This window comes from Syngnathus acus, chromosome 20 (genome assembly GCF_901709675.1).
Source record: "Syngnathus acus chromosome 20, fSynAcu1.2, whole genome shotgun sequence".
Taxonomy (NCBI): domain Eukaryota; kingdom Metazoa; phylum Chordata; class Actinopteri; order Syngnathiformes; family Syngnathidae; genus Syngnathus; species Syngnathus acus.
In genome coordinates, this window is record NC_051104.1 from 7,683,114 (window position 1) to 7,702,394 (window position 19,281).

At 44.2% G+C, this 19,281-nt stretch overlaps 2 protein-coding genes and 1 long non-coding RNA gene across 6 annotated transcripts; 1 reads left to right on the forward strand and 2 right to left on the reverse strand.

The window, feature by feature from the left end:
• The first annotated feature begins 2,083 nt into the window (after positions 1-2,083).
• Positions 2,084-3,548, forward strand: LOC119139062. The gene is made up of 3 exons (XR_005101291.1): positions 2,084-2,415; positions 2,570-2,717; positions 3,459-3,548. It is a non-coding gene; the product is annotated as an uncharacterized LOC119139062 (long non-coding RNA).
• A 1,028-nt stretch (positions 3,549-4,576) lies between these two features.
• pdcd6 (programmed cell death 6) lies at positions 4,577-9,713 on the reverse strand. Of its 2 annotated transcripts, none has more exons than XM_037279419.1 (6): positions 9,512-9,713; positions 7,211-7,272; positions 6,586-6,630; positions 6,187-6,357; positions 5,866-5,975; positions 4,577-5,805 (listed from the first exon to the last, which is right to left on the reverse strand). In XM_037279419.1, exons 1-6 carry the CDS (start codon positions 9,592-9,594, stop codon positions 5,707-5,709), a joined length of 570 nt encoding a protein of 189 aa, XP_037135314.1. In that variant the 5' UTR covers positions 9,595-9,713; the 3' UTR covers positions 4,577-5,706. The 2 variants fall into 2 exon arrangements, with proteins under 2 accessions (XP_037135314.1, XP_037135315.1); XM_037279420.1 differs by having other exon boundaries at positions 6,199-6,357; positions 9,512-9,706.
• A 480-nt stretch (positions 9,714-10,193) lies between these two features.
• On the reverse strand, positions 10,194-17,678 carry ipo4 (importin 4). 3 transcript variants are annotated; one of them, XM_037279399.1, is made up of 31 exons: positions 17,268-17,678; positions 17,080-17,203; positions 16,831-16,917; positions 16,585-16,664; positions 16,462-16,503; positions 16,262-16,391; positions 16,003-16,182; positions 15,726-15,791; positions 15,540-15,641; positions 15,390-15,473; positions 15,157-15,312; positions 15,034-15,087; positions 14,585-14,694; positions 14,414-14,522; positions 14,181-14,310; positions 13,979-14,092; positions 13,721-13,834; positions 13,523-13,646; positions 13,323-13,434; positions 13,148-13,260; positions 12,991-13,068; positions 12,656-12,713; positions 12,472-12,577; positions 12,182-12,375; positions 12,062-12,106; positions 11,867-11,992; positions 11,540-11,766; positions 11,335-11,467; positions 11,157-11,261; positions 10,988-11,057; positions 10,194-10,911 (listed from the first exon to the last, which is right to left on the reverse strand). In XM_037279399.1, exons 2-31 carry the CDS (start codon positions 17,152-17,154, stop codon positions 10,781-10,783), a joined length of 3,255 nt encoding a protein of 1,084 aa, XP_037135294.1. In that variant the 5' UTR covers positions 17,155-17,203; positions 17,268-17,678; the 3' UTR covers positions 10,194-10,780. The 3 variants fall into 3 exon arrangements, with proteins under 3 accessions (XP_037135294.1, XP_037135295.1, XP_037135293.1); XM_037279400.1 differs by having other exon boundaries at positions 17,080-17,197; positions 17,280-17,516; XM_037279398.1 differs by having other exon boundaries at positions 17,080-17,206; positions 17,271-17,516.
• Positions 17,679-19,281: the final 1,603 nt, after the last annotated feature.

Consider the following 19,281-nt stretch of genomic DNA (forward strand, 5'->3'; position numbering starts at 1 on the left):
GAAACGGGATGCACGCTTTGCTGCTGGTCCTGCTGGCGTCCTCAACCACATCAAAGTTTGAAAAAAAACATCTCACAATGTTAAGGGACCACAATGAATGATCGCTTCCAGCCAATCTTCATTTGAAAACACCACCTCAACAACAACGACTGGTTTTGAAGTGACATGATGCAATGACCGTGTTTTGGATGGGTCAAAATGACATCAGCTTTGCACGCCGTGCGTGTTCTTCCATCCTAGTAACATATCTCCAGTAAGCGGTAGTTCTGAGGTAAGACAGAAGGAGGGAGCAGAGGCAGAGGCAGAGGCAGAGGCAGCAGGAGGCTGCGGGTCAGCTGGGCTCAGGTGCGCTGTAAAGAGCTCCAACAACACCCTCATTTAGCGCTTGCCATTTTAGCAAGTCCTTGAACATCAAGTATTTCAGAAATAACTTCAGGAATCGCGCACAGCGGTTTCAATTTCAGCTCTCGAGAAATTCAGCAAGTAGCAGACACCACAAGTGTGACTGACACAAGCATCTCCTACTCATTTCCCCCCCAGTAGAAAGGAAGCCAGCTAGCCAGCCAGCCAGCCGCAAGACGGATCAGGCAATCGAGTGCCAGAAAGCTTGCTATTGGCTCACATCAGAGTCAAGGTTTTGTTTTGTTTTTGATCAGGGATTCCCTGCAGCTAGTGCCATCTGTATCCGGTCCAAAAACAGTAACCACCATTAAAAGAAAATTATCACGAGGAAACTTTGTCTTGAAATAACATTGGCTTTGCTGAAAATGGGCAGGGAAATTTGCTTTCGTTTTATGGTTGATATATTTTGTCGCAAATTAAAATGTGTCTTAATAATAGGTCTTTGACATTCTTTGGTGAAAACTTACAAATGATAAAAAACAGAACACTTGATAGCCACTTGCCAGACTCTGGTTGAAATCACGCTGCTGTGTCTCATTTAAATGCTGATTTTGGCATTTGTTACCAAGATCGGTGATAGAGCTAAGGCATGCTTAACATTCAGATTTCAGGTTTTGAACATCCGCTTAAGTTAGCCAATATGGCCGCGCGTCCGCTAATTAAAGACTTTGCTGTGGATTCGACGACTGTGTAGTGGGCAAAAACGACATGATAGTTTTGATTGATAAGTAGGCTGAGAGGATGCACAGAAGGGCAGACAAGGGCACGACGGCCACAACACTCTCCGCTAAAATTACAGGCCTCAAAATCAAAAGCTGCCAGTAAATTATTGAACAGCAGTTTTATTTAGCCACACCCTACTTTTATTTTAGGCACATCAATGAGAGATGCAAACAGGAGCCACTCGGAATGAGAGGCCTTGTTTATGAGGAAGTGGCGCAACATCAATAAAAGCCCTTGTTTGGCCTCGCATTCAGCGGCTTCCTCCTCTACTTATCGACGAGGTCAGGCGGTCGCTCACCGTGTTTCCAGCGCATATGACACACGACCGGAGCTGGGGAGATAACGCAGCGACCCAGACGAAAAATAGAAACAATGAGCCGTTCCTGGAATGAGACCGCCGATGACGTCGAGGCCTGCCTCCTTCGTGCCTTTTGAGACTCCTCACAAGACAAAGTGACGACTCAAACGACTGCCACCTACCAAACCTGCGGCAAAAGACGCCCATGACGGCACTTTCCTCCACCACTCGTAGGTCAGCTAGCAGAGCCAGTTCCAGTCCTCCAGCCACGGCAAATCCACTGACCGCTGCTATGAGGGGCTTGGACAACTGTAAACGGGAGGGACCCTGCAAGGAAAACCACATGTTATGTTAGTTCATCAAACATCTTGAAAGGATGATTAGTTTTATTCGCTTGGATATACAATAGTACGCACAGAGCCTTAGTTACTCACCATTGGCCCGGGACCTTTGGTGACATCTTGCTCCAATTTGAGTGAGGCTGTGCGATTGGCCAGTTCTTTCAGATCATACCCAGCGCAGAAATGTCCTCCTGCAAAGAGAGACCGCAAAATTAGAACGTGTGGCAGCTGCTAAGTCAAAGGGGAATCTGTGATCTGCAATTTGGATCGAATTTTGCTTTGGGTTGAGCTGTTACATTGTCTTCTGGTTGATTTTGTTTGGTGCTGCCCGACTGCATACAAGAAATGTAAAACATTCCGAGTAGATCGTCGTCAGTTGGGCTTAACTGCAGTGGCTGCTTGACATTTGGATTGGACCTGACCGCAAACGCACAGAAATCGGAGCTCCTAACACTTTGAATAGAATACTGAGAACCTGCAGGGAGCAATCATTCAGATTTTTTCTTTTCTTTTTTTAATACAGGCAATGAAAACTATTGGTGCTAATTTGAACAAAATGGATTCCTTATGTTTTGAAAGCACAACATCCAGAGTGGAGTCTCCTTGCTTGTCATCCCAGAACACAGACAGGCTGCTAATCACCCCCCGAAGGTCAGTCCTTCTGATACAACCCGCTGAAATACTAACCGTCCGTCATGGCTATTAAAATCCCATTACAGACCAGCTATATTCTGTGGACTGAGTGTTGAACCATCTAAAAGTAGCTTATATTTCTCTTAGTTGCCAAAATGCTGTCTCTCTTGAGGTGCAGACAGTTGCTCCAGGTTGAAAGCAGAGTGGATGTGATGAATTTTTTGAGGCTTTCCAGGCGTGCTGATGCCTTTAGTGCAGCGACATCTAAAGGCGCAGCAACACATGTGCACAAAAAGGTTTCCGTGTGCCCCGGCTTAGCAGTAAGTTATCTTGATTATAATTTGATATACCTACCTACCTACGACCGGAAATGGATGCCTTGAAAATATGAAGTCAATGAGTATTGCATATACAAACGTCCTTATGAATCTTACCTATGCCATGCAAAACAGCCACACTTACGGCCGGCTCCCGCTCAAAGGCCTCCAGCTCCCTCAGCAGATGCCTCGCTGTCTCCTGGTTCACCGCATTCCGCACCTCAGGACGGTTGATGGCCACACTAAGCACAGGCCCCCTGCGCTCCGACACCACACTTTGTCCTGCGGCTGATGATCGAGAAGGATATCTTACATTTTCTTCACATGGATCACAAATTTACCTCCTGAAAAACTGAAAGCATAACTTATTTGTTGTATGGTTGCGTAGGGATCAATTGGGGCATTCGTAGTTATTGGTGACTTTTCTAAAACCAGAAAAGAAATGTGAATCCATCCATCCATCCATTATCGGAACCGCTTTTCCTCACAAAGGTCGAGTAGGCGGGGAACACGGACAGACGGATGGAAATGAATGGATGGATGGAAATTTGACATGCATAATTGTACATTTCAAAACTCTCTTTTATGACTAGAACTGCTTAATTGATCACAAACTGGGTGAGCTTTATCTTCATTCAGAGGATTAGTTGTCACAGAAATGAAAAAAACAATCCACATTTTTTTCCTCTCCTTTGTATTTGGAAATGGCATGACAGCCTGATCATTTCAACATGCCTGTTTCAGGGACGTGCGGAGGGAGGGAGGGCTGGAGCACAGATTGGACCCCCCAAACCTGATACAGATGGAATCGCAACGGTTATCATAACATCCATGTTTTTTGTACCTTGCGTTGTGCTGCAGAAGAACTTTACTGCCGCCAGGTGTTTGATTGGCAGACTATTTCGATACACACTCGTTCGAACAAATGTTAGATACATTGTTAAATGCCTTACAGAAGAATGAGTACAACTTTGAATGAAAACAATCCCGATCAAATTAAAAGGCACTACTTTAAATTATTATGACGTGAGTGTGTAACACATTCACAGGTCCCTATGGAAATGATGGTAATGAGACGAACGTTCCTTTTCTCTCGCGTCGACCATTTTCCATTGGACAATTTAGAACTTTGAAAAGGATTAAAACCCCTTTTAACATTTTGTCTCTTGGTTGGACATTTATGCTCATTTTGTTTTTTTAACCCTGTTTTTATCACGTCACGTTTCATTTTGTTTTGTTGAATTATGCTGGACTACCGTGGTGCATTGCAGTGGTAAGAATTACAAATAACCAGCAGTGGGCGCCATTGCGCCGAGTTGCATTGGTTATGTGTGGTTGCGCAGCATCTCCAAGAAAATACGCACGAAACATTTGTCCATTTGTTTTAATAAAAGAATTCACTTATTTGCATTTTTTTTTTATTCTTTAAGGCATCATGCACACAAAAATAAGCAATACCAATGGCGTTAAGATCACCCTCTTCCAATAATAACATTTTGATGTTAAAAAAATACGTTTGTAAAAATATGGCATGTAAGCTGGCATGTCAATTTTCAAGCAGAACTGCTTTCACAGTATTTGTAAACAAGGCTTTAAACGGAAGGAAAGAGATGAGAAAAAAAGAGTAAGAGCATGCGACAACTTGAGGGTTAACCCTGAATAGCATGCGATGGACTATATTAACAATGCTTTTTCATTAAATTTGAGATTAAAATGACAATAACAGACAGGCTGACAAAAAAGACACTGTCAATAGTGATACTGTGGTCCCTTGAGATACAAGTTTAATAAGGCTAACTCAAAACACTCGTGAAAAATAACACAAATGGTTTTTGTTTGGTTTTTAATACAGTAATGATTGATTTTTTTTGGTCCCAACACAACAAAAAAAGCTGCTCCATCTGTTGCGTGTGCTTTTACCACTTGGGTCAGTATAAGAATGAGGATCATTGAGGTGTGTTTTTATGAATCCCGCAGTAGGCAATTCTATGACACAGACATGTTTTTGCCTAGCACGTCGGTGGGATTCATAACATCTCAACTCCTCTCTGATCTCATCAATATGGCACTGATAACTGTTCAAAGCATACGAGAGAGTATATGACTGAGTAGCTATACATTTTCTGTCAACAGAAGCTAACTAGCAAAAGCAATGAACTGGCGGAGGCTTTATTTCGGCAATTATTTGGCTGTTTTCCATACACGTCACTTTAGTTCAAAAGAAAATGTCAACTGCTTAACTCGTATCTCAAGGCACCATTGTAATCCCTAATTTGGAGTGCTCGATACATACATAAATGAAGATTGGTCCGCAAGTAACACTACAAGATTTTTTGAAAGTTTGCACTTGCCATGTGACAACTTCAAAAATAAGACACAAAAGCACCCTAATGCAAAATGTGTCAGTAAAGTTCCAGGACTGGTGTCACAAAAGATATATTTCAAACTTCCACTGTACTCTACGGGGGGGGGGCTCATGTTGTCCAGACTGATTTTCAAACAATACATCTACCACGAGATCCTGTTGCATTGGCGAGGGGAGGTGAAAGTTGTGGCAGGACAACGTGCGACTGCTTCACCATGAAAACATGCCTGCCTGCTCACAATACCCTGAGCATCTGAAAGTTCCAGGCTGAAAAGAATATCGGAATCGCTGTGCTTGAGTAGGCTCCCTACTCACCCCAACCTATTTTCTTGTCAACATTTTGAAAATTTGGCCGGAAGAATCCTTCCAGAAGTGCTGGAGACTGGGAATGTGTATTCTAGACATCAGGGAGAACCTGTGTGTTTGAAATATATGCCAGTCTTTTCTGACACACCTTGGATAGTCACTCGTTTAGATCAATGCTATACATTTGTGTGAGCCAGCCCAACGTAGCGCCAGGAAAAAAATCTTGTAGTGTCCACCGTGGCGGACATCCAGGAAGTGCCAGTAGCTTTTTTTCTTTTTGGCACAGTTCTGTCCAGTTCGTTGTGCTGCCCTTTGCTGCCATTATACTATATTAAAGACCATGGATAGATATTGTTCATATGACACCTGGATCCAGCCATCTTGGTCCGTGTCGTACCTCCTGAAAACATCGGTCAACCTCTGCAGAAGAGAGTAGGAGGTTATTTATTGAATGGATTCAATGCTTTGTCATGATGCTACCTGAAGTACGATACAGCATTGGATGAAGTCATCGAAGGCCACCTGTCCCTTCCTTTGTCGATCAAACTTCTCAATCAGCGTACCGTAAAACTGATCTGATAGACGATACCCTGCAAACAGCAAAAAGTTGCGAGTGCTCTTTTGGGGTTTTTACAAAGCTTTCGGTGTTGGGTATACCTTTTAGGGGGGAAAATAATCTGTGCAAATTGTTACCATGTGAGGAAATACAAGCGCCCAACCAGATGTAACCTTTTCTGGGAAAGGTTGTTGACAGAAGCAGCACCACCCTCCACCACACAAAGCAAAAGAAAATACGCATACTTTGCTGCTCACCAAATCCGGTCAGTGCCTGTCTGAGCTCGTTCTTGTCGATGAAGCCCGAGTTATCCCTGTCGTAGGTTCGAAAGATGTTCTGCCAATCTGTGATGTATTTCCACACGCCCGCGAACTCGTTGAAGTTCACGCCGCCCTTATTTTCCCTGTCAAACATGGCTGTGGAAGAGCGAGAGGCGGCGTTTAGGACAACACAATTGTCTCATGAATGCATTTATTCATTAGCATGAGAGGGTTACCAGCCCAATACTTATTACAAACACACATTTAAGGTCTGCTGAAATTGGTTTAGTTTGTTACCATGGCGAACGAACAAACACCCAAACACAGACAAGAGTACAACAGCCTGTTTTGTAGAGGTAAGACGCCACATCAGCAGTGACTTACAGATTATGGAGCGCACAGTCACGGGGTTGAACGGTGTCCATGTGCCTGAAGAGTCAAAGGTAGATCAAGAAATTAAATGACTTGTTCCAAAATGTCAACATTTGGCCAGTCATTCAGAAAATGATGAAACAAGGATGCTTGTGGAAATGATGCAGAATTCAACATTTTACTTGTATTTGATTTAGAGGCAAAAAAAAAAAGCCACGCTGTGAGCAATTCAATCACATCGATGCTTCACACTTTTCCAGCTTGGGGAAAGGTGAGTAGGACAATACACTCTCTATGCTGGACACAAGACTCGCTCACACGGTGAGGTGTATGTGCGGGGGGGCTACAGGAAAGAAAAAAAAAAAGGTGATGTGACCGCAGTGCGTGTGCATGTACACCCACGCTCACACACATTTGGTACATACGGCTGCTATAACGCTCAGATTGTTTGTATCAATTATTTGGATTCATGGAAGTCATAATAATGTGCACATTTGTTGAACTTTTGATTTGCAAACATGGCTATTAATTATTATCATTAATAATAATAATAAATTAAAGGTGATGAAAGTCAAAGTGGCAGGTTTGGAGAAAAAAAAATAGAAAGAAAGATGGGAGGAAAGACATGAATGTGTACCATTTGATAAGGCCTGCTGGAGCTCCGAGTCTGATATCACCCCACTGCGGTCCTTGTCCACCCTGCGGAGAGAGGACACGAAAGCACGGATTAGATATCACCTGCATGAACAACTTCACACGCCGGCACAAATTGCTGAAGGCAACCCACTTGAAACATTATGATCCTGCGCGCACACGCGTCTTTGCAACAAATCCAAATTCAGTCAACAATTCTCACGAGGCATCGTGTACATTCCACACACGTACGTGTGATAGAAACCAAGTATTGGCTACATGACATTGAGTTGAAGCACTGAGTTGGACATTTGACGTTACACGAAAGAAGAAGAAGAAGAAGGCTACATGACAAATAGGCGCACGTTGAAAGAACTACACAAGCTCCAAATTCAAATGCCCACACCATAGTCAGATGCACTTCAAGATTTCACACCAAGGAATGAATATGCACATGACATCATCCAAAGTGTTGAAACTGTGCCAGTCTCATGACCAATCATCAGCTGACTGATTACATGATTAACACAGCTTATGGGCCTCATAGTTCAGTGAGGCTGCCTGACCAAAATGTGACTCACATGTTCCTTAGCAACAGTGTTTTCCTAACAAACATTCTGGATTCCAGTCGAGGCGGTTGGGGAGGAGCTGGGGAAATAAAAAAATAAAAAAAACTCAAGCCAGCCCAGCTCATACTCAGCGGGCAGACTTTCCACTCGTAGGTGTGACACTTCATGTCTGGTTGTACGGCCATCCGTGGCACAAATAAAGCAAGCATTGGTGTCTTTGGGAAGGAAAAGCAGCCCTCAAAACATTTCCATGAAGGAGTGCTTTGTGGAGCTGAGGCCAAGTCTTGATTGGTGCTCATGACCCAACCTTGGCCAAACAGTGACAAGCAAAGTCAAAGCTGTGACTGTGCTGCAACTTTTTAACCCAGCGCAAGCAACCTTCTTCCCACAAAATGGACGACATCAGCTGCTTCATGCCTAAAGCATTGACGGACAACCATCTGGTAGTTTGACAGGAAAATAATTGGATGATTCTAGATGGAACACACTGCGCTTTACCACTCATCGACACTAATGCGGTCCTAAAATCCCAATGACAGGAAACATTTGAATGACAATACTTCAAGGCCTTGAAGATCAATGTAAAGAGGGAATTTAGCATGTTTCACCGCAGGTCTTTGATAGTGTTTGGGGATGCAAATAAGGCTTTGAATCCCCCGACAGAAGCCTATTCTTGTCATCCGAGGACCACTTGGAAGTTGCCTCTTTTCACATTCTGACAAGTAAAATGTTATTTTGGTCTTCTATTTCCATAGCCACATTCCCCACTAGGCCAGATGTTTTCAAAAGGGTGATCTGCTTCTTCCATTGGTCACCAAATTCATGGAAAAGCATGTGTGACTGACTGGTGGCTGCAATCCCCCCCGCCAAATAACAAAAAAGCAATGTGTAGGAGATCATGAATGGCTTTTCCATCAAGTCCAACACCCCCTATTTGTGTGTATGAAAGAGGCCAGCCAGCCAGCCAGCCAGCCACCCCAACTAAGCTCTATTGACTCTGATCACGTGACTGAGGAAATCCCAGAAATGCTCAGCCGTGAGAGGGGCAGCAGATGAAGCGGCACACTCATGCGAGGAATGACTGTGTGCACCAATACTGTGACTTTCAATGACTCCATATGCATGCGCAAAAACTGATTCTGAAGGAAGGAGAGTTGCACCACACATCAATAATTTGTGTGTCTTGCAAAGCCTGCAGCATTCCAACGAAACAAAGCAGTGCATCTGCAGTATTACATAAGACGATGGAGTAAAGGAATGTCTACCTGCAACATGAATGAATGATGATGCATCTATCTTATTAGACATCAACATGTTGCCGTCTTTTAAGTGACAATACTGTCTGCATGAATCGTGTCAACTCAATAGTCCTTACACTGCGAATTACTGACAGCTCGGTTCGGTGAATTCATGTCACGGCACTAATGCAATGCAGCTGCATGACGTCACTAAGCTTCTTTTTTTTTTTGGTCACATACATTCACACCGTCATATGCGGGAATCGAACTCACGGTGTCACCAGCAGTGACTCCCATGACGTCACTAAGCTGCTGGGGAAGTGACCTTTGGAGTGACGTGGATGTATTCCACGCACCGTGCCGTAGTAGCGTACTTGAACGAAGCCTCACTAAGAGGCGACGAAATGACTTTGAGCTCCAAATAAAAAGGGACAACGCGAGCTTTCAAGTGAAAACAGCCTAGTCAGTAACACTCGGTCAGGCCTCTCTTGTACTCACCTCTGGAAGATATTCCACAAAAAGCTCTGATCCGGAGGGTTGTTTATATGCGGAGGAGCTCTGTAGGGACTGTGATAAGCCATTTTGAAGACGGGAAGCAACGTGGCCGACAAGCAGCTCTTGCAGGAGTCTAGCTTGCTACTGAGTCCGCCGTCTTGACTCCTCTGGTCTCTTTGGACTTGAATAGGCGCTTAGTTCCTTCCCTTCCCTTCCCTAACCCTTCCCTTCCCTAACCCTTCCTGCCTCACGCATGCACGCACGCAAGAGGGGCGCGGCCAATCATTCATCGCTTAGAAAAGGGGGCCGTGACGTCACACACGCTCCTCTCTCTCTCCCTCACTTTGAACGCGTTAAAAATAGTAACAGTGGCAGTCAACACAGAAAGCAGTCACTTGTAGGCCCATTTGTCTTTGCGTATTTTTCGAAATAAATATTTAAATACATAACGGACATTAGGGCCATGCCTCGCACCCAAGAGTTGGGGGCGTGTTTATACGTATGTTCTTTGGTGCGCAATATTAGATTGTATTATGTTCTTTTATTCACTTCTGTCTTTATTCACAGGTTGGCAGGCTGTGATAAGACTTTTTTCTGTCCACTAGGCCCTTCCTAAACTTTAACATTTTAATAGTGTTTTATTATAAAAAATAAACATTAAAAAAATGACCCGTCAATCAAAACATTGAGAAAAAGTGGCTTTATTTGTTACTGTAAAGTTACAAAATACAAGGTATTTTGGTATGATGTAAATCTTCCTCAAACAAGTTGCTCATCTCTGCTCGCAAGTAAGTCACCGTCCGTGTGGCAAAAGCAACTTGAGATGTGAAATGGTGCAACGTGATGGACATCATTATGGCAGCCAACTACCTTTAATATGATGAATAGTTTAGAAAAGGTAAATAAATCATCTTGATCTATTATGCTGGACTATTTCTGCAAGAATCTTGCCAGCCATTTCAAATTCATGTATTTTCCTAATCAAATATATTGTGACCGTTGTTACCGAGAAGTGCTCCATAAATAGCACCGAGAGAGCTGGAGCATTAGTGTAGCTTAATCATCTCAGTTATTGGAGCTCTGAAAGCTCACTTCATATTCCAAAGAAAGTTGCTGACCAAATAAATGTTATGATCAGAAATTACAAATAAATGATGAGTCAATTCTGACAAGAAGACCAAATGTTAGCAGTGGGACAATGAGTTGGGGTTTTTTTGTAACTATAAAAAGTAACCGCTCTGCCTGCCTGACTGTCCACCATGCAACTTGCCATCACGCCGTGCTGATGACAACGCTGATCTTAGCCTGCTCCTCTCCGGGAAGCGAGTTCACGGCCGCTTGGAAGTCTGCCAAGTGCTGCTTAGTGAATTGTTTTAACAACGTGGCCAGAATCTTCTGTGTTTCTGCGCAATGGCAAAGGATAGAAGTGTCAAAAAGTCTGTTTTGATGTTGACATCCAGTAGCGGCTTCAATACTTACCTTTATCCACTTCCTTGTTGCTGAGTACGTGACAAGATGAATCAACTATGGGCTTCATTAGCTTCACAATCTGGAAGGCAAAAAAAATAAATAGCTTCATTTGATAGATACATAGTATGATATCTTTGGGCATATTATTGATGAAGGTTTTTTTTTCAATGTACGCTACCAGAGCAGGACTGTGCGAGTAGAGCATGGCCAGACAGCTGAACACAGTCTTGTTCTCCTCCAAGTCCTCTTTGAGAGGAAGACGGGCAACCAGAACTGGGACAACCTGCCAGAGAAGACGGTGAATACGTATTGTGAGCATGCGCCTTGCGCCAATGGATGCACGAGAGGTGGCTCACCTGCTCCAATGGGACGACATCCACGTTACTTAAAATCATCCTGCAGAGTGCCGCGCACAAGTTGTCAATCACTCTGGGGTCGGCCTCTTTAGACAGCAAGTTGGAAAAGACGCCCAGCATGGTGGGATAATTTCTGAGACGGACTTTGCTAAAGAAACATTTTTACATTTAACTCACTGTCCAACATACGAGTGAAAAAAGATACGAGGCTACGAGGGGCCCAGCAGCCTGGGCGAGACATCCCAGTCCAAAGACACTGTTGCTGCGGACCTCCGCGTCACTCTCTTTCACTCCGGCCACCAAGACTGGAAAGAGCCGACTGGACAGTTGGCCCGCCAGTTCCCGACCTCCAGACGAGTGGATCAGAGCCTGCAGAATTTCTCCAAGGGTACCCAGAGAAAAGGACTTCTCTGCCTCGGTGCATGATGATTTCTTTTGAGGAGAAGAAGAAGATAGATATATTGGACCGAAAATGTGCAACTTCATTCAAAAGGTTTGCTTGTTTGCAATGGGCGAGTCGCTGTCAACTCACAGTTTTGCTCAAGATGAGAGGCAGCAGGTCAAGGATGACAGGAGCACAGCTGTCGGCAGGCACCGAAGCGGCCAGGAGGGGGATCCCTTCACCTGCAAACTCTTGGAGCATGGCGTCGTACTCTGCCTGAAACAAGCGCAAGGGTCACACACGCTGCAGGAAGTACAGTCGAAGAAAAAGATGCTGAGAGCCAACCTCTTGGTCGTCGTCATCAGCTTCATCGCTGTCCTGACATGCGGTCTGGAAACAGGAAAGAAAAATGCTCTGTCAACTCAAACCATCATTTCCATGGTCAGGTTATGGTCTCCTTCTCACCTTCTTCTTCAAAACGTCACGGATGACGGTGCTGATCTCCTTGAGGCGAGTGGGGTTCTTGAAAACCTCCTCCTTGCAGGACTTTATGACACTGTTCATAGTTTCTAGGATACCCATCACAACTTGGCGCTCGGGCTCGGTGCGCACGGCCTCCAGAAAGCTGGGAATCACCACATCCAATATCTTCAACAAGGCTGCCGAGGGGAGGAACACGATGAGACTTTTTATTCTTGGTAATTCTCTGTACCCACTCAAAGTTTTTTTTTTATATATGCAGAATAGTATAGTACCTTGGTGATTGACGTCGGTGGGATTCTCGATCCAAACCTTGTGCTGTGCCCGACAGAATTGGCCCATTGCTCCAAATGCTGCCCTGCGGACATCCTCGTGTGGGTACTGGACAAGGAGGAGAAAAAAGAAATTCAAATAACCATCAAAAAGTGGAAGGCAGGGGCGGCGTATCGAGGACCTTACATCTCTCATTTCCAAAACCTGCTGGAAGCTGGACTCTAAGAAGGGCTGGAAAACAGCACTGTTTAAAAAAACGGACAGGATAAATAGATAGATATGGAGACAGACAGCGACAGTTTTTTCACACACATTCCAAGTTTTAGACATTGTGTATGTGCACGTTTAGCCGTAATATCTTTACTGTACTGTAATCATTGAGGCGGCAGGTAGAATTGAAAATGTTAATGTGTTTGAAATTCTATTGAAGTGCTTGGAGATTGTCGTTTCTGGTATACCCAAAGGATAAATAGTCATTGGGTAATGATTGCTTTTAAGGATTGACAATGATGTAATAATACCCAGTGTTGTAGGCAATCTCCCCCAGTGCGTCGCAGGCATCCTCCTTTTCGTCAATGTAGGCGTTCTCCACGCTGAATCTAACACCAGAGATAAAGAATAAGGGCAAGATTCTTTGATTACGTACCATGTTTAAAAAAAAAAAAAAGATGTTTCTACGCTGCGGCATCGTGGACATCCATATCGGGCTCGTCGTCCGCAATCTCTTCCGAATCCTTTGCTCCCTTGTCGTCCTCATCGTCATCCAGCAGGGCAACCTCGTCCAGGTGCGCCTGAGAAGGGTCGACAATTTACAAGTACACTTTCCGTACCATCTCAAATGGATCACACATACCGTGATGCCTTCATTGGACTTGAGGGCAAGTAGCATGATTGTTGTGATCGGAGTGAGATGAGGAGTCAGGCAGTCTGGGCTGACTGTGGACACTGATGAATAAAGACTGTACCTGATGGAGGGATGGAGAAAAAAAAGGATGTGTGGCCGTCAACGTTACTTTATTCAGGGCCAATAAAAAGCAACAAGGATGAACATACGTGCAGCGTCTTAGGTCAGGGTCATCGATGGAGTCGGTGAGTTTGAGACCCAGTTGAACACATTCCGCAGCGAGAGGACTGAAGACCTCTTTGCCGATGGTTCGAGCCAGCACAGACAGCGTGTCTAAAAAAAAAAAAAAGTTAGCCAGTTCTAAAAACATTTACAGACAGGGGCCCTTGTTTTGTGAGTCCACTTACCTAAAGACTGAGTTTGCAGCGACCTCATTTCCTCTGTGGTGGCTGTGAGAAAAGCCTTCAGGCTTTCAATGACCGGGGGGAAGTAAGGAACCAGCAGCTCCTTGGCAGCATTGGCTGATGTGAGATATCAAATGAGCACTTGCACACTACACATAGGCTACAAAATAAGATTAGCATGATGACAGAATAGCAATGCCTAAAAGCTGTTTCGACAGATGTGTGCCATGATAAAAATTTTTTAAAAAAAGCGCAGCTCACCAATGGCGCCGATGGCAGATACAGTGAGCTCTTTGATTTTCAGGCTGTCGGTGCTGTTGAGGGCCGACAACATGGTGTCCATCAGGGTGGGAAGGTAGGGCTCAATATCTGCTCCTGTATGACAAGAAACAACCACTGAGGCTATTCCGATTGCTTTAGAAACCCAAATTCGGACTTGATCACACCGCTGTTCATAGCTTACCTAAGTTCTCCATGAAATTCTCCAGCGCATAAAAGGCCTTAGTGACGTGGCCAACCTTGGTCTGGTTTAAAGACGAAAGATAGCCGAGGAGCAAAGGCATCAATTCCTCACAATGTTTACTAACTTCAGGCTGTGAAATAGAGGTTCAAATGTTTCAACACACACAGTGCACAGCGGTTATGGTCATGTAACAAAACAAAACAAAAACAGCATGATATAACGTAACGGGTCACCTGTAAATGTTCCGAGAACTGTCCCAGCGCGAAGAGACCGGCGCTGCGCACCACCTGATTGGAATCCGAAAGACTCTGGCAGACCGTCTGCAGCACCGATGACAGCATCCTGCATTCAAGTCACGCTTCAGCCATGGGTCCTCACAAAAATCCATTTTAAATTGTACATACTTGTTGCGGATATGATCTGCACATCCTTCAGCGAGCACAGCCAGACACATGAGGCCCCCTTTCCTCTGGTAGGGCTTATCACTGGTCAGGCAGGTCTGAGTCAGTGGCATCTGTGGGATCAAATCAAACATTCAAAAAAAAATAAAAGGAAGGAGGGCCAAATGAAGTGGCTCGGAAGGAAGGAAGGAAGGAAGGAAGGAAGGAAGGAAGGAAGGAAGGAAGGAAGGAAGGAAGGAAGGAAGGAAGGAAGGAAGGAAGGAAGGAAGGAAGGAAGGAAGGAAGGAAGGAAGGAAGGAAGGAAGGAAGGAAGGGAGGGAGGGAGGGAGGGAGGAAGGACTTGTGTTTTTGTTGATGTTTACGAAAGAACCTACCTTTTTTTCTACCAAGACATTTTGAAGACAATGCGTGTCAATTAAAAAAAAGGTTCATAACGCTCAGTAACGACTTACCAGTTCATGGAAGAGTTTCTCCGGGGGCATATGGAGTGCCATGGTGTCAATGACCTGTATATTAGTTAGCAAGTGAGGCTTTTACTTGACGACTCAACATTGTAGATTGGAGCGCAGACAAACCTGAGCAGCACAATGTTTGGGATTGTCATTGTCTGTGCCATCTCCATCGTCATTTTCGTCATCCTCCGGGTCGTGCTCACCGGGGAGAGGCTCTGCTGTCAAAATGGGGAAGATGGCTTGCAGTACGGGAAGCAGCAGCTTCTGCTTCAGCACCGTCTACAGCGTTCAAGAGGGCAAAATAAAGTCAGCAAGCTACTTGTCTTCTCTTGTATCTTTCATTGTACGCTGCCTACTTTGCTCTTTAACTTGATGAGAAAGGCAACGCAAGAGAGGGCTTTGACACGAAGCGAGTCAGTCAGCGCGGTGTCGCCACCCACCTAGTGGCAACGACAAGAACGCATCAACAAATGGCCACAATTTGATGACGGCACGGAGCTCCCCACCTCCAACAAGAAGCCAACCATGTCTGCAACGTGAGGTACAATGATGGACACCTCGCTCTCCATCAGCTCATTGAATACCTCCATTGCCTCACCAGCTTGGCTCTGCGTCAACAAAAAGTCATATGAAATATCGTTGAGTCACTTCAAACTAAATACAAAAAGATCAGGTCACATGAATATGTTTACCTCGTCTGCTTTAATAAGGTGTTTCAGAGCAACAATCAGACTTGGGATGATGGAGCGCATCTGGTTCTAAAAATGTGTGAGAACATCAAAAGAGATTTTCCACCTTTTTTACTTATTCATTAACATATAGAACTGTATTAAAAATGCTACAATTCACCCCTGGAAAAAAAAACCTCGGAAAAGATTGAACTGGATTTTGGACGCCCACTTTTTAAAAATGTGAAACCGGCAGTTAAAGAAAGCAAAAAAAAAAAAAGAACGGTAACATTGGTCGTACCATATGTTGGGTGCCAGTGTAAACTGTCATGGCTGTAAGGCTGAGGATACAGTAATACAAGGCTGTCGGGTTGGTGTGGTCCTGTAACACGGTGCTAAAGAGCTGCAGAAGCTGGCTATAGTGAGGATGGAAAGGCTCCGGGTTGGACTCCATCACCTTGTTCAGAAGCAGCAGTCCAACCTGCATGCATGTGCGGAAGCAGCGTGTCTTGAGAGAAGGCTTCCATTTTCGACATTGATTGTGACTTTTGTTGCTCAACCTGTCTGTCATGTGGGTTGGCACTCTTGGTTGCTTGATTGAGGAGCTGCAGCAGGGCAGGCCAGCTGTCGGGAGTCTCATGTTTGACCATCATGGCGCACAACTGGGAGAGCGAGTGCTGCACTTGGTGTCTGGAACAACAAGTCAAGTAAGCTTAGTTTAGAGACTTTAGAGACTTGTTGTGTGTAACAGGTAGCTTACTCGGTTTCCTGCATGAATGCCTGCAGCACCACCGCCTTGAGGCTGTGTGAAAAGAGGTCAGAGGTGACATCACTTCTTTTTCTCCCCTAATTCTCTGCTATTGTAAAAGTCAGTGAGTGTAACCTTTCTCTGTCAGGTGGGCTTATCTTTCTCCATTGTTTCTTCACCCTTAGCCGGAGCATCACTGCAGCGGACTGACGGACCTGGTGGACACAAGAAGAAGAAGAAGAAACGCATACATGTGGAAAAATGGAACTTTGAGAACAGTATTATTGTTGTGGGGTGACCATAAAGCTGCCTCATAGGAGACACTTTGGAGATGTCACAGAAATACTTAGCAAGTGTGCAGTCAGTCACATACATACATACCTGAGGGTTTTGGGAGCCCCTCATGACAGCACAAAGGGCAGGAATGATGGCTGGGTCTTTGAAAACCTGCTTCAGCTGGATTGTGGCCTTAAGGGGAGCACACAGCACAACATTTGCCATTGTCTGCAAGTCCTAACAAAAACGTATCCATAGCAACCAAGCTGCCATTGTGTAGGACATTCCAGTTGACATCAAACTGTTAAGTCACTTGGCTGTGTGAAAATGCCACTGATCATTTGGATGATTTACCTGCTGGATGACGGCATTGTCCGGCTGTGTCATTCGCAGGAGGATTTGCTCAAGTTCTTCTGTCATTGTCACCATTTGGTAGAGGTGTCAGCAAAATTGACAAGGGAATAATTACCAGTGTATCCTCTCTCTCTCTCTCTCTCTCTCTCTCTCTCTCTCTCTCTCTCTCTCTCTCTCTCTCTCTCTCTCTCCCTCCCTCGCGTTGTCCTCTCGTCGTGGCTGCCTCAGCCTTCGAACAAGTGACGCTTCTCAAAGGAAACTTGGCGTTTATGTCGCTCGCTAAGACGTTGGCTATGACTAATGCTTGTTATCATGCTAACATAAATGAAACCGGGATGATGTTGAAGACGGCAAAGAAAGGAGCGATTTGTTAGCCTCTGCTTCCAGCACGCGAGACAGTCCGAGCCAACAGTCCCACGTGAGAGGCTTAAAGGGACCGGCGTTTTCTTGTTGTTTTTACAGTGAGGAAAAGCAAACAGCGCCACTATCTGACAAGGAGGACTACACGCAACAACAATATTTGGCGCTTTTCTCATGGATGGACAGAAATCACGGCGCTATATATTTTGTGAATTGGAATACACACAATATGTACATGTATTGAGAAACACAACACTCTCAAAGTCGTGTTTGGTGTTAGGGTGAACATCTCACTGCATGACCTTTGTGTGGCCTTTTCGAAAATGGAGAGGAAAGTTGACAAGTGGAAATTCGCGCATATTTTCACTGAAATACCATATATATTAAGATACAGCACCCGACAAAACATGCAAACTACAACAAGGTCACAGTCGCGGTTTTTCACTCACAGTAACGCCGCTCATTGGTCACTCACGGTTGGTTCATGGAACGTTTAAGCCTTTATGATGTAAGCAATACGAAATTATTTTGCAAAAGTTGTTGCCATGGTTACTTGTATCTAGCCACAGTTGTTGGCAGACATTCAGGGAATAAAGACTTCCACTTTCTATTTGATTGTGTCATGTTTTGATCCAATCATTCAAGCTTTTTCAATTCAAGTCAGCTGTTTCACTTCAACGACAAGTGGTCACCTCACGATCTAAATGAGGAACTGAAGCAAAGCTGCATCAAAGATTCCAACTTACTTCTATTGAGGGAGCCATTTAATTATGTTTCTCATCATGGCTACTTTATTCAGCAGGCAGGCAGCGCAGTGAGTTAGCACACCTGCCTCACAGGTGAGGGGTTCAAGGCCTTCTTGCATATGGGGGTTTTCTCCAGATGCTTCCAGTCTGAAAGCATGCATATTGGGTTCATTGAAGACTCTAAATTGGCCATGAATGTCAATGATTGTTTTCTTTGTGTGTCCTCCGATGCACTAGTGAATGACCCTTCATTTGCATAGCACTTTTCCTCCGATGAGGCACTCGAACGTGCCCAAAATCATCTGGGATGAGCGCCAGCGGGAAAATGTAAGATTAATGTATTGTTGAATCCCATTAACTTTCAGTAAATAAATTGTCATGGGAATGTTATCATATTTATATGAAGCATGTCTGATGAATGTCCTATACTCCAATGATGGCTCGTCACTTGGTGTGGGCCGGAGTTGATTTTTAAAAACAGGCAGAAGGCCCAGGTCAATTGCAGATGAGGTATGAAAGAAATGTTTTTAAGATTATTTTATTGCAGTACATGCAAATATGAATGACTATGTCATCATGAAGATCATTACTGTGTGGGCTCAATTCATTTCTCACGCAATGACGTGATTGAATGGCGAGCAATTTAGGTTCTAGTCCACCTTTCAAACGTGGAAACGTTTGAATGAATGCACCAAATACGACAGGACTTATGATAACGCAAATGCTTGTTAGGCCAAATTAAAGACGGGAAAAGGACTTGTGTGACCCTGGGTTTCAAGGAAAATGCAAATGGATTCAAAATCGCAATATCCTTCAGGAATATTGCAATACAATTTCTTCATCAAAACATTCAGCCCTGGTGTAGAGTATTACCAATCATTTACGTCATGTAGGAATGCATTTAGTCATATTTATGAATAAAGGTTAGGATCAGCAACAGGTGGATTTTTTATTCTGAAATGTCATCATGCTCAATTACAACATGATCACATTTGTATTGTGCAAGCTTTTATGGGTCAAATTTATAAACCAAAAAATGTAAATATCTCAAAAACCTTTGACATCAGTAGCTACGTGCTTTACAAAAAAAAAAAAA

What these genes read in the sequence shown, in the direction of transcription:
- pdcd6 (XM_037279419.1), bottom strand. Translation starts at nt 9,594, where the DNA reads ATGGCTTATCACAGTCCCTACAGAGCTCCTCCGCATATAAACAACCCT. An exon ending in CGGATTTGGTGAGCAGCAAA is followed by an intron (nt 5,976 to 6,186) that starts GTATGCGTATTT and finishes TGCTGTTTGCAG; the next exon opens with GGTATCGTCTATCAGATCAG. An exon ending in AATGCTGTATCGTACTTCAG is followed by an intron (nt 5,806 to 5,865) that starts GTAGCATCATGA and finishes TCTCTTCTGCAG; the next exon opens with AGGTTGACCGATGTTTTCAG.
- ipo4 (XM_037279399.1), bottom strand. Translation starts at nt 17,154, where the DNA reads ATGGTGACAATGACAGAAGAACTTGAGCAAATCCTCCTGCGAATGACA. An exon ending in ACACTGGCACCCAACATATG is followed by an intron (nt 15,792 to 16,002) that starts GTACGACCAATG and finishes ACACATTTTTAG; the next exon opens with AACCAGATGCGCTCCATCAT. An exon ending in AGAAACTCTTCCATGAACTG is followed by an intron (nt 14,695 to 15,033) that starts GTAAGTCGTTAC and finishes TTGATCCCACAG; the next exon opens with ATGCCACTGACTCAGACCTG.